The sequence below is a fragment of the Psittacula echo genome (genome assembly GCF_963264785.1).
Source record: "Psittacula echo genome assembly, chromosome: 2".
NCBI lineage: Eukaryota > Metazoa > Chordata > Aves > Psittaciformes > Psittacidae > Psittacula > Psittacula echo.
In genome coordinates, this window is record NC_137737.1 from 98063364 (window position 1) to 98077593 (window position 14230).

Below are 14230 nucleotides of genomic sequence, written 5' to 3' on the forward strand. Positions count from 1 at the left end.
CCTAGTTTCCGTCCACAGCGTTCCCGCCGCCGGGCAACCATGGAGGCTGCGGCGGCGGAGAGGCGGCAGCCGGAGGAGGAGGTTGCGCGATACCCGCAGGCGAGGAAGCCGCAGCCGGTGGCGGCGGAGGAGGAGAAGCAGAAGGAAGGACAAGGAGAAAGAGGAGGAGGAAGAGTCCCCACTTGCTAAGCGGAGGAGGGTGCTGTGTTCCGAGTTCACCGCCATCACCAGCAGCGACGCGGCGGTGGCGCGCAGCTTCTTGGCCAGCAACGACTGGCACATAGAGGTACGCCTGGCCCGGGGGCTAGGGTGGGCTGCCCCGACAGCGGTCCCTTCCTTCCCTGTCATCTACCTCTGTGTTTCAGAGGGCGCTGAACGCCTACTTCGAGCCGCCGATGGAGAAGGAGGATGAGACGGCGGGAGGGGTGCCGACGGCCTGCTCGGGGCCCCGGGCGCTGGTAGGTGCCGGGGACAGCAGGAGGGTTCGGCAGGGCGGGGTGGGGTGAGCGGTGCCTCTCCACCCGCTGTACCTCCCGGGTGCCCGCAGGGTCCCCCACACCCGAGAGAGCTGTCTCCGGGTCGTAGTGCACCCTTGGGGAGCGGCCGCTCCTCTCCCCATTTGACCTCGTACGTCTGCTGACATGCAGTGAGGCAGGTGGTTTGTGGTCTTCACACTGAAGTTTCTGCAGGAGTTCTCATTGCTCCCCAGTGCTGTCCCTTTCAAGGGGAATAGCTCTCTTGGGAGGCTGTCAGACTTGTGGGATGCACTTTCCCTCAGTGGATGCTTCAGCCACCTTCCTCTGGGATTGTGAGTCTTGGAAAAGGGATGAGCTCATTTTCCTTGTCTTGTGCAGTAATACATATGCAGATTTTACTGCACACACACACATTTGTATATATGTAAACTGTGCATATATGTCATATGCTACATGTAGTTGACAGGACAAGAAGTAATAGCCTGAATCTGTGCCAGGGGAGGTTTAGATTGGATATAAGGAAAAACTTCTTCACCAAAAAGATGGTCAGACATTGGAACAGGTTTAGAATCATAGAATAGTTAGGGTTGGAAAGGACCTTAAGATCATCTAGTTCCACCCCCCTGCCATGGGCAGGGACACCTCACACTAGACCATGTCACCCAAGACTCTGTCCAGCCTGGCCTTGAACACTGCCAGGGATGGAGCATTCACAGCTTCCCAGGGAAGTGTTCAGAAACACTGTAGATGAGGCCCTCATCGACATGGTTTAAGGGTGGACTTGTCAGTCCTGAGGTAAAGGTTAGACTTGATGATCTTAAAGGTCTTTTCCAACCTAGCTGATTCTGTGATTCTATGTGCATTTATATTTCTATAAATAAAACTGACATGTACATGCGCACATTGTTAAATGTACCTGTGGAAGTTAGAATCTAAGATCTGTGCCTTGTACACACAGATTATAGATTATCTCACGGCATACCCATAGAGCATACTGAGGGTATTGAACTGCATGTGGAATTGAACTTTTACAGATCCCTGCCATACACAGTCCTGAGGGAAGTTTTTTTTATTGTGGTTTTATATATTAGACTTGCGTGTTATATATGGAATTATGGAATGGGTTGGAAGGGACCTTAAGGATCATCTAGTTACAATGCCTCTGCCATGGGCAGGGACACCTTCCAACTAGATCCATCCAACCTGACCTTGAACACTGCCAGGGATAGGGCATCCACAGCTTCTCCAGGCAACCTGTGCCAGTGTCTCACCATCCTCAAAGTGAAGATTTTCTTCCTAATATCTAATCTAAATCTCCCCTCTGTCAGTTTAAAGCCATTCCCCTTCATCCAATCCCTGCATCCCTTTGTAAAAAGTCCCTCTCCAGGTTTCTTGTAGGCCTCCTCTAGGTACTGGAGGACTGTTATAAGATCTCTCCTGAGCCCTCTCTTCTCCAGGCTGAAAAAGTCCAACTCTGTCAGCCTATCTTCAGAGCAGAGGTGCTGCAGCCCTCTGATCATCTTTGTGGCCTGACCAGTCCCACGTCCTTCTTATGTTGGAAGCCCCAGAGCAGAACTGCGCAAGAGCAGAGTAGCGGGGCAGGATCACCACCTTTGACCTGGTGACCATGTTCGTTTTAATGCAGCCCAGCTTACAGTTGGCTTTCTGGGGTGCAAGCGCACACTGCCAGCTCATGATGAGCTTCTCCTCAACCAACACCCCAAGTCCTTCTCGTCAGGGCCACTCTTAGTCCAGCTCTCATCCAGCCTGTAGTTGTGGTTCGGATTGCCCTGACCCAAATGCAGGACCTTGCACTTGTTCCTTGCAGGACCTTGCACTATAAAGATCATAAGACCTCTTATGATCTTTATCGTTATAAGCTGTATTTGGTAACAGCATATCGGCTTTTGCTTGATAAGTATGTATGAAAAAATGCAAGCCTACTGAACATTAACATTAGTCTGTATGTAGTCCATGATGAGTTAGAATATATCTGTATCAAATTTGCAGCACCTTTTTCATTACTTGCCTCTGTCTTTTTGCTCTGTGGGTTCTGTCTTGAGCTGTTATATCACAGAATGTGTTGGGAGGTAGGACTGTTTGGAGACTTCCCAGTCAGGGGAAGATCACTGCAGACCACATAGGCTTTTATATTTCATCTCAGCCCTTCAGGTTACAGTATAAATATAGAAAGTCATCATGGAGATACTGGAGGCATATACCACGTTATTTACCTGCTTAAATATCCCTTAGCTGCTTCTTTTTTCTCTGCTTTCCTTTTTCTGTTCCGTTTAGATTGCATGTGCATTGTAGTGGACTCTTAGGTTGTTTATGCAGCACAAAGTACAAAACCAGTACTAAGATCTAGGCAATAGATGTGGTTTGGTTCCAGGCCTTATTTTCATGTGTGCATACAAATTCTATGTTTAAAAGAAAATTCTGGTATCCCTACTTTGCCAAAATACAGTCTATCTAGTCTTAGCTATACTGTTTAATGTATTTTGTTACAGACTTTACCTTTACTCAAGGAATTTACTTTGGGTCACTGTTGTGATTCGATCCCGGTGGGCAACTCAGATGCACGCAGACACTTAACTTGCTTCTCCTTGGTGGGATGGGGGAGAGAATCGGAAAGGTAAAAGTGAGAAAACTCATGGGTTGAGGTAAAGACAGTTTAATAGGTAAAGAAAAAGCTGTGAGTGCAAGCAAAGCAAAACAAGGAATTCGTTCAGCGCTTTCTGTGGGCAGGCAGCTGTTCAGCCATACTCAGGAAAGCTGGGCTCCATCATGTGTAATGATTACTTGGGATGACAAACACCATAACCCTGAATGTTCCCCCTTCCTCTTCCTTTCCCCCTGCTTTTATTGCTGAGCACAGTGTTGTATGATGCGGGATATCCCTTTGGTCAGTGGGGGTCAGCTGTCCTGGCTGTGTTCCCTCCCAACCTCTTGTTTACCTCCAGCCTGCAAATTGAAGGGGCAACAGCAGAAGCAGGAGAGGCCTTGATGCTGTGTAAGCACTGCTCACAACAGCTAACACATCCCTGTGATACCAACACTGTTTTGGTCACAGGGTAGACAGGATATATGTTTTTGAGGTGGGATTTGGCATGAATATTCCCCAAGAAAAGGGCTATCAATTCGTTACATAATGAGTTAACACATTTATCTCCCCAGGGGTTTGGCAATTGAAAACACTTGGCTTTACTACAAAGATGAGCACATAATAAAAGCAAGTCCTGGCTGCAGTCCTTCGTTTCTAGTATGCTGGAAAGTGTTTGAAAAACTAATACACCCAGCCTGTCTCTAGCATGGGGAAAGAGTTGAATTACTCGAGTGCTTTGGATTACATTGGTGGCTGTATGATTAACTTAAATCAGAATGGTAAATGTTATTTTGTGTGTATGAGGAGGAGGAAAACCCACTTACTTCTCCTGTGTACTAAGGCTATGAATGACTGAGGTCTGTATGTTACTGTGCTTTTAAATTATGTTGAGATCAATACATGTTAACTTACTTGTTGGGAAAGTTTTAATGGCCACCTATGGGTGGGCTATTTAGATGGGTCTAAAACATTTTGCTTTAGAAGATAAGGGAGGTAATTGCAGGAAGAGTAGTGTAATGAATGTTTTAAAACAAATAAACTCTCTTTTTAGTGTTGACCTCACAGCAGATGCAACTACTAGTGATGCCAGCGTCAATAGTGCAGACTCAAGGAAACAAGAAGATGACAGCAGCTTCTCACTGATAACCTGGAACATTGATGGGTTGGATCTAGGAAATCTAAAAGAACGAGCTAGAGGAATCTGTTCTTACCTGACATTGTAAGTACAGGTTCATCTCTGTATTGTCATGTACCTAGTTTTAAAGGAAAAAGCAAGCTTCTTGGTTTAGATACTTACATATCTTCATGCCCAGATTATCTTAGCGTTAGAAACAACAATACAATCACTTTATAAATCCTAAATAGCTGAAGAAACATTGCTATACTGTTTGGAAGAGGTATGAGCCCGTGCAGCATCCCAAAGGTTAAATATTCTGTGATGCCTATTTTAAAAAGCTTTTTTTATAATGATCAATATTGTGCAAGTTGTAGTCATGTATCAAGAGCGTATTTCATACTTCCATCCTGTATATGAGAAGTGTAAAACTGCAAGAAACTTGTCTCATTCCAGTAGTGTGAATAACATCACTCTAGAGCAAACTGAAACAATGGAGACTTTTTTAGTGAAATTTGAAAAGTGGGTCTCTTGCTGTAACTGTTACTTGTCTATTGAAAAAGAAAATGTGCAAGGTAAGATAAAAGCAGTAGAATTTGTGATTATCTTTTATAGTTCCACCAGTGGAAACCTTCCATGGATATATTTATGAGCAGCTTAACAATTACATAAATTGATTTATCTTAACGCAGTAACTTTATCAGCGTAAATTAATAATTTAAGTAATTATATTATTAATATAATTAAGTAATAATTTAAGTTCCTCTTAAACCAGCAGACACCCCTTAACTAAATAATTTCCACTTGATTTTGTTAACCTGGGGTGACATATTTTTCTTTTATAAGTAAGGTGATAGGGTTGTCCTTTAGCTGCTTACGGTAGGGCTGTTAGCAGTATAGCAAATATAGGGACAGCTGTAAAGTCATATCTAAATCAGTATTTTCAGGACTGCTGCCTCACACAAACTGTTACTGACTGAAAAACTCTAAGAAATAAAAGAGCTCGTCATTGATGAGACTGGAGAAAATGCATGGCAGGTTACCTGAGGGGATCTGTTGTAAGGAACTGAGGTGCACCTGAACCCCCGACCCTGTTCCATTTGGCCTCAGAGTGTAACAGTACTACATTTCAGTAGTTAATTTAAAATCTGATCTTGCCGATTTCAGATACAGTCCAGATGTTGTGTTTTTACAAGAGGTTGTCCCACCACATCTCTGTCTTCTGCAGATGAAAGCAAGCAATTACACTATGATTCCAGGTAAGAAATAACCCTCACTTTCAGATAGAAACCAAAGAAGTAAGTTCAGTTTTATTCTGTCTCCTCTGCTAAAATCTCTGACCATTTGCAGGAATGAAAGGAATAAAGTCAAGAAAGAAGCACTTAAATGACTTTCTGTGTTACTATCAGGATATAATGCAAGTTATGCATGTGAAAAACTTACTTGCCTGTTGGTTTGGAATCATAGCATGGTTTGGGTTGAAAGGGACCTTAAAGATCATCTAGTTCCAACCCTCCTGTAATGGGCAGGGACACCTTCCACTAGTGTTTTGATGAGGTTGCTCAAAGCCCTCTCCAACCTGGCCTTGAGCCCTGCTGTGGATGGGGCAGCCACAGCTCTAGGCAGCCTGTGCCAGTGCCTCACCACCCTCATAGTCAAAATTTTTTTACTAATGCCTAATCTAAATCTCCCCTCTATCAGTTTAAAGCCATTCTCCCTTGTCCTGTCACTATATGCCTTTGTAAAAAGTCTCTCTCCAGATTTCTTTTTATTTTTTCTGCATTTTGAGAAACTGATAGCAAAGGTAGCAAAAAAAAAAAAACCAACAAAAAAACGAAAGTTCCATAGGTAAGTAATTTGTTAAATATTTGCATTTACAAAGTCTAAAAAAGTCACACCTCTATTGTGAAACTTCTAACTAATGACTTTGTGCATCTTAAAATTAATGGGATTCTTCTGGATTATGGCAAAAATGTCTCTTTCAGAACCTTCTTTATGGCACAGCAGAAGATACCCTTGACCATGTCTTTCCCTGTTCCACTTCAGGTAACATAGATGGCTATTTCACTGTCATAATGTTGAAGAAATCAAGAGTGAAGCTACTGAAACATGACATAATACCTTTTCCAACAACCTCTATGATGAGGAACCTTTTGGTTGTGCATGTGAGTGAGACAGTATGTACTTAACAGCTGCATTTCTGCTTTCAAAAGAGAAAAAAATCTCAGGAAGGGCTGGACTGGCTTTATTCTATGACAGTCTCAAACAGCAGAAAAACTTCACCAAACATTCAAACTCAGCTTCATTTGGTACTAACAAACTTAAATCTTTTATGTAAGTTACTGGTCATACTTTGCTTTCAAGTCTCATAACGTCTGAAAACAAAACTAGAAGTCTGTTATCCTCCTGTAAGCCACTTTTCTTCAATGTAGAATTAATATTAACCAGAGCTCTGTCAGTAAGTAATTTACTTCAATATTAGACTTTTGTCTTTGAACTTTTTATCGTAGTGTATCTTCGTTTCACACACAGGTGAGCATATCTGGTAATGAACTTTGCCTTATGACTTCTCATCTTGAGAGCACTAAAGATCACTCCAAGGAGCGTATGAAGCAACTACAAATAGTGTTTAAAGAAATGCAGAAGGAGTCTGAGTCCACCACTGTTATATTTGGAGGGGATACAAACCTTAGAGATAGTGAGGTAAATAGAAATAAGCAACCTTGTTATTTTGGGATGGTATTCTGACAAAATCTTCTCAGGCTTTTCTGTTGTCTTCATGAGAAATGGCCTCCTTAGACAGAACAGAGATATGAGACATTCTTAAAAAGTGGAAGTCTGAGTAAGTAGAATCTGCGGCATTGCTATGCTGAGGCATTATTATAGTTGAGGTGATACATATGAGGAGCCCCCCACCGCCCCAATAACAAAATGCTTTATTAGCAATATTTATATCTGAGAAGATGCAGGGATAGTTGATGAATTTTCGACTTCAAAAGCATCTTCTCATTTTGAGAACCTGATCTTTGCTTGCTCAACTCTCTGATTCTCAGAGGGTTAATGTTCTGGAGAAATAGATCTGTGGAGTTCAGAGTTAATCCCCCATCATCGAGACATTCAAAATTAGAAGTCATTTTTGGCTGCTGATATTAAAAGTAAAATTTGTGCATTATTACTAAAAGGTCAGTGTTTCATCTTCCCCTGTCATAAAATTCCATTGCAGTGAACTGGAATGACATTGATTCAGAGAACGTGGTGTTGAACCCCGTATCTCAAAATTTCAGAGGTATTTTTTTAATGTATATTTTGTAACATGTTTTGGATTTAGAAAGCACTACAGGAATTGGTTATGCTTTAGAGTATCCTGAGAAATACCACGATTTAGAAACATCTCCACTCTTTTTGTTTTCTACAACTTATGTTTTGCAGAAAAAGTGATGTTGTGACAACTCATATCTGGTTTTGAAGGTAAAATTTGTGGACTCAGTGTCTTGTGTATTTCCCCCCCCCCCCCCGTTTTCTACTTTCAGGTCACTAAACTAGGAAACTTACCTAACAACATTATGGATATGTGGGAGTTTTTAGGTAAACCACAACACTGCCGCTATACTTGGGACACCCACTCCAATACCAACCTGCATGCAGCATACAAGTGCAAGATGAGATTTGACCGCATCTACTTTCGGCCTGCAGGGGGAGGGGGACATATTATCCCACGAAGTATGGACTTAATCGGATTGGAAAAACTGGACTGTGGCAGATTCCCTAGTGATCACTGGGGTGTTCTGTGTAATTTTGATGTGATACTGTGAAAGAGGCTGGTATTGTTAGTTTTTAGGTGATTTGTTCTTGTTTTTACAAAATTTTACCCTCTCAGTTTAAGTAGGGCATATTTACATTTTCAACCCTAGTGCATCCTCTGCTCTTGCTTTTGCTAGAATGGCTTCATTTCAAACTAGGGTTTCCATTTCCTTACTGTATGCATCTGTTCTCAAATCACATTTTTGAATATTTATTTTTAACAATTACACAAATACAAAACCAAATTCCAGTTTTAAAATGGGAGGAAAAACCTGTAAACACAATTCATAAACACAGTTGGTGGTTTAAAAGCCCCTTTTATTTGGCATGTATTATAATCTCGTAATAAATACTGCTTTTACTTATTTTGTTAAGAATACTTTTATTGTGTTTGTGTTGTTTTTTTTTGTAACCATTTCCATTGTCCTTTGCAACCCTGTCTTGTGTAAGGTGTTTTGTATTAGCTTCTGAAGTTTGTGTTGTACATACATACCCCTTCAGACAAGACAGTAAAGTAGCTGAGGGAAGAATCACTAGATTTTCACAGACTGAGGGTTTCTTAAGTAAGAATTAAAAACTAATATCAAACAGTTTTAAGAACAATGTGACTTCTATTTGACAAGAAAAGGATTATAGGCAAATGCATGGAAATTGTTCACTTGGGATAGTATATACCTTACTTTATATTAACTGTTTATTAACCTGGGTATGAGTTGCAGATGAAAAAGCTTTATCTTTCCAGTGAGCTTCTAGAAACAATGCTCTTACAAGCTGCTGTGCAAAGCTTGAGCAGCTCTAGGTCTCCCTGACTTTGCAAAAGATCAAACAGACTTTCTTACTCAAAGAATTGTATAACCAATTTCATTGAAGCTGTGATTTTATAGATGTGCAAACTAATAAGCTGATTTAAAAGGAAAGGTCTTTCTCATGTGAAGTTTATTGTACAGTCATGGTGAGGAAGCACAGACAACTCAAGTCAATGATGCAAAGTGAACACAGAGACTGACAAGCCTAAATTGTTGTTTGTCTTAAGTCCAGAGTTTACAAACAACTTTTTGTTGCTGAACATCTGTGCTGGGTTGGCCCTGACTGGTAGCCATGCTCCCACCCAGCTGCTGGTTCAAGTGTCCTCTTTAATAGTGAGATGGGAAGAAGAAATAGGAAAAACAGAACCAAGAAAGCTCATGGGTTGAGATACATGAGGGAGATCACTTACCTATTACGCTCATGGGCAAATCAGACTTGATTTGGGGAAATTAATTTATGACCAAGTTATTTATCTGTATGTTTAATTACTGATTTGGGTATTGGGAAGCAAGAAGATGAACATTAACATACTAGGGGGAAACACCTTTGCTTTCCTCTTTTCCAGGCTCAGCATCACCCCATGCTCCTCTCCTCCCCCTTGTTACTTCCATAGGTCATGCTCTGTCCCTTCAGCAAAGTAAGGAGTGGCAAGAGAGGAGGGAATGACTGGTGCACACAACTGCACCTCGGCTATGCCCTGCCTCTCCCCTTTCCTCTGCTCTGGGGTGGGCCTCCACAGGCTCTGCCATGGAGCACCTTCTTTGACCTTGGTGTTCCCTGATCATCTGCCTGCCCCGCGTTTTCTGCCCTGTCTTACATGTGCTTTCTCTGAGGAGGTACCACCTTGACTGTGGGGCTGGGCTGTGCCCTGTGATGGGTCCATCTGAGCTGGCTAAAACTGTGTGTCTGTGTCTGGCCACCCTGGAGCCCCCCTCTGCAAGTGCCTGGGCACCTGCACCCAATATAACTTAGAAATAAAAGCAAGCTTCTCACATAGGCAAACAGCACTGACACCCCTCCTGCGGCCCTACCTGCCCAGCAAGGAAAAGTCCACTGATGCCGTTATTGCTTTGCCTAATGTTTCTGCCTGCAAACAGCTAAGTGCTGGGGAAGGAGGAATGTGTCCAGATACTGCCCTGTCTTGCTCCCTGCAAAAATGGCAGGTGGGGCTTGGTGCAATACAGGGCAGCAGAAGATGTATTTGTGGATCCCTATCTTTAGAACAGAATAGAATAAAATAGTATAGAATATTTCCATTGGAAGGGACCTACAACAATCATCCAGTCTGACTGACCAATTCAGGGATGACCAAGTGTTAAGGCACGTTATTAAGGGCAGTATCCAAATGCCGTAAACGCTGACAGGCTTGAGGCATCAGCCACCTCTCTAGGAAGCAGGTTCCAGTGTCTGACCACTGCCGCAGTAAAGAAATGCTTCCTAAATTCCAATATAAACCTCCCTCTAACCGGATGCTGTATAGTCAGGATCCTGAACCAGCTCCTCCTTGTCTCAGGAATGGGGAGGCCTGTGGTAGGTGTGGTTTTCTGTTGATTCAACAGGAGGGCTAGGTGCCCTTACTAAACAAGCAAATAAACCTCAGGAGGTTAATTCATCTCCACCGACATCAGCTGCAGAAATCTCCAGTTCTGCTTTTGTTTCTTTAAACACCAAACACCAAATTCTTTTTACTAAAGGTGAAAGAGGCTGGCCTGTTTTGGGAAGGATGTCCGAATGCTCCTGTCCTGATTGCTCTCAACATACCCCATTATTTTAGAATAATGCAGCTTCAAAAACAAGGAGGGAGAAGTCACTGGTACTTTTTTTAACTCCTGTTGAGCATGTGATCTCTTTTATCTATTCCCAAATAAGTAGTTATATAAAAATGTTAAAAATATCTACAATGGCCAGGATTTTCCTTCCAGGTTTAAAATGGGGTTGGTCCAGTCACTGCTTTTGACTTGCTGCATCCTCTCCTTCACCAAGAGCCTTCAAAGAAATATGAGGTTTGTTTTAACCACTTACCCCTCCTACCCCCCCTGGTAGTTACAGCCAAAGGATTTGTGAGGAAGGTGAAGGCGGGGCATAATGGTTTAACTTTCATAAAGGTGTTGGAGAAGGGGAAAGCACAATAAATTCACAAGAAACATCCGTTTATGTGGCATTCAGTATTATGGCTGCTTTTGTTTGTGTGGCTGCACCTTCTGGACTGCTTTGAAATATATGAAAAAGACTGATTGCTGCTAATCTAGAATAGGTTTTTAATACGGAGGTGAAAGAACAGAGAAAAGAGTCGGAGCAGTGTGTGCCTAAACTCTAGACCCATCTGTAGCATTGACTTACTGATCTGCAGTCTTTCTTAACCTGGGAAATAGATAGTGAGTGGGTACATAATTTTTTCATTAGGAACAAGCAAAGATGTAGCACTTTGTAAAGGCCAATTAATTTTCTAATTAAAAAGGCCAGAGGAAGACTATATTCAGTGCAATTAGTGGTTAGTCTTTCTTTCAGAATGAGGAAATCATGAATACAGCCTTTAAAACTCAAACTACAGAAAGTGATAATGCTTAAATAAATTTAAGATGTAAATGCTGAATATTTTAATGACTATTGGATGTGAAGCAATACATCCTTAATTAATTATACTTTAAACCACTTAATAAGCATCCAAATTGCTGACAAGAGCAGTCAGAGCCCTTAAATTAATTTGCATCTTAATTTAATCAGTGGTGTAAAAGGTAAAATATCAGATGAATAGAGCAACTGAAACGTAAAGGGATAGAAATAACAAAGTGAAACCAAGCAAAAGATTTCTTGGCCTACAAGAATTGTAATTTGATTTGTTTTCCTGAGTCAGTAACATAATATTATGGCATCTATGCATCCCAAAAGACTTGTACAAACATGTGAATGTGAGAAAATGTAATAATTGTCTCCTATTAATAATCAACAGCAGCAATGGGCCTTGTGGAAATCAGGCATTATTGGAGACATTATTTTAGTAATACTTTGACTCAGGTATCAAGAGAAGCAGTTTCTTCTGAGGATCCAGCCAGTCTTAGGTATTTCTACGTCAAAAGAGCTTGAATTTACTAAAAGAGAAGAGAAATGCATACAACAAAATAAATTATAAACATCTAGGGTTGCACATAATAAGGAAATGGATTTAAAAAATGAAAAAAAAAATAGCAACAGGCAAACCCACAATAGCAGCAGATAACTATGTTATCATGATAGGAAATGTATGCCTAAAGAATATGGATGCTTTTTGTTGTAGGGAGTAATCTGAAACTGTAACTAACAAAAATTCATTTTAGAAAGCTGAAGTGCATAGAAGATTAAAGCTATTAAGATCACACATCCTGTACCGGCTTAGACGTTAGTTTGATACAAGAACAGACAAGACACATCCAAAATGACTAAATCAAAACAGAAACGTGATAACCTGTATTATGTCAACACCTGCAAAGCCTATTGTTATGTACAAAGTGAAAGATTAGAACAGTTACACAAACAAATGGACTGTGTTTTTATGGGCAATTGGCATGATTTTCAGTTGCATCAGCTCAGCACGGTTGCAAAACTCCACAAAGGTTGTGTTATCACTTCTGCATCTCTTGATGTTTTTACCCAGTAACAGCCAATCTGGTACAAAATCCTGCTGAAGACATAGTGCCTGTGGGTGCTATCTTGAAATATCCAAGGTAAACACCAAGGAGAGGTTACAGTGACTTCATTTAACATCATTAGGGTAGACTTCCCAGGATTTTTCTCACTTAGAGTATAATAAAGACTCATTAATGAAGATGCATAAATAGCACCTTTTATTTCTTGGAGACAAGGCTTGTTGTGTAACATCAGCTCAGAGAAGAGACTCCCAGTGACTGAGAAGCCATCAGTGCACCACTGCCATTTTGGTAATGGCTGAGAAAATAGGAGGCTTAAAGAGGAGCTGCGGTAGGCAGAAATGTTGCTAAATTACAACAACTGAAATGAAAATAATACTATATCTGCAACAACCCACTGTAAAATCACTAATGTGTTACCTTTATGTATTTATGCACATATTACAAGAAATTGGCCTACTAACATAAGGAGACAGTCATTGCACTTACATAACTGATACCGTTACTGGTGGGGCAAAGAAGCTAGTGAAAACCTATTCAGAAATCATTTGTTGAGGGAGAAGCTTTACCTGGACATGGTAGTAGATACTGTGTATGAGTACAACTGACAAGGCTGGCCAAGCACGGCCAAGAAAGGGAGCTCACCTCATTGTGGCTTTCAAAAATTCTCCCAATTATTGAAGAATCAGAAAAAAGTCTGTCTCAGATGCTGCGGAGGTGAATGCAACCCTCTTCCAGTGTTGACAAGACACTTCCTTGAACTGAAACAGGTCAAGATTTTTATCCAGTCAAGATGGGCAGTGTGGAGAAAGGGTATTTCTGAAAAAGCCCAACACAGTCTAACAAAAGTTTGGTAGCCAATAGAGTGCATCTCCCAGACCTCTTTGGAACAGATGTCACATGGAAAACTTCAAATCAGTAGGCTGAGTTGTGAACACACTAGGTGAGCAGGGGAAAGGGGTGCGGGGTACCCAGAGGGCTGCACAAGTCCCCTGCAATGACAGAAACTTCTCTGCAAGCTGCAGTGATGTCATGCCTCTAGTCAGGACTTCCCTGCCACTGGTACCAAGTGTGTGGCAGAATGGCCATTTGGAGGATGGGGAGTTGGTGGTGAAGGGGGGCTGCTTGTCAGGTATCCACTGGATGTGTGGCAGTGAGCTAGCTGTCCTGGCTGATGACAGCTTAGCAGGGCTGGTTTCTGACCAGCTGAGTGCACCTACTGCAGAAAACAGCTGTAGGTAGCTAGATTAGTATTTACCTACTGACCACGTTTGGAAGCTTTAGTGATCTTTAGATAGCTTACTATAGCACACTCAGCCTATTATTTCATCGATGTTAAGCCTATCAGCTCATCAGTGTTACGAAAGGCAAGAATCTGCCCAGCAAGAAAATACCATTTAAGTCTCAGCCATCTGCGGTAATAGTGTTTTCTTGGTCTGCTCCTCCATTTCACAGTGTTTTTCAGGCAGTGAGAAGGGAATAGCTGCTGCTGCCAGGTTTCTGGAGTGGGAGCTTTTTGCTGACTCCTTTGTGTTTGCATGGGTCTAGCTGCATCCTGTTTGTTCAACGGAGAAGGAAGTCTGTTCAAGAAAGTCCAGGGCACTGGACCAGCTATGGCCATGCAGAGAATGCAAACAGTGACAGTTGCTGCTTTCATCCTTTCCCCCTGCTTTCGCTAAAATGGTGGGAGGTACCTCCTGACAGGACCAGAAGAGGGCTTATTTCCCTAAGCCTGTGCTGTGCCGAGGAGCCTTCTGCATACTTGCTCAAATGGTTCAGAAAGCACTAGCATCGAGTATAGAAG

The 14230-nt window shown here is 41.9% G+C and overlaps 1 protein-coding gene across 1 annotated transcript in view; it reads left to right on the forward strand.

The window, feature by feature from the left end:
• The window catches only part of TDP2 (tyrosyl-DNA phosphodiesterase 2), a gene marked incomplete at its 5' end in the record, with an annotated part of 9697 nt that extends 1355 nt beyond the window's left edge, over nt 1–8342 (forward strand). Inside the window, 8 exon segments of the mRNA XM_080609691.1 lie at nt 6–286; nt 366–455; nt 457–458; nt 4133–4300; nt 5363–5454; nt 6242–6360; nt 6728–6898; nt 7726–8342. Of these exon segments, the coding sequence (XP_080465817.1) occupies nt 6–286; nt 366–455; nt 457–458; nt 4133–4300; nt 5363–5454; nt 6242–6360; nt 6728–6898; nt 7726–8007 (1205 nt within the window). The 3' untranslated portion in view covers nt 8008–8342.
• Nucleotides 8343–14230: the final 5888 nt, after the last annotated feature.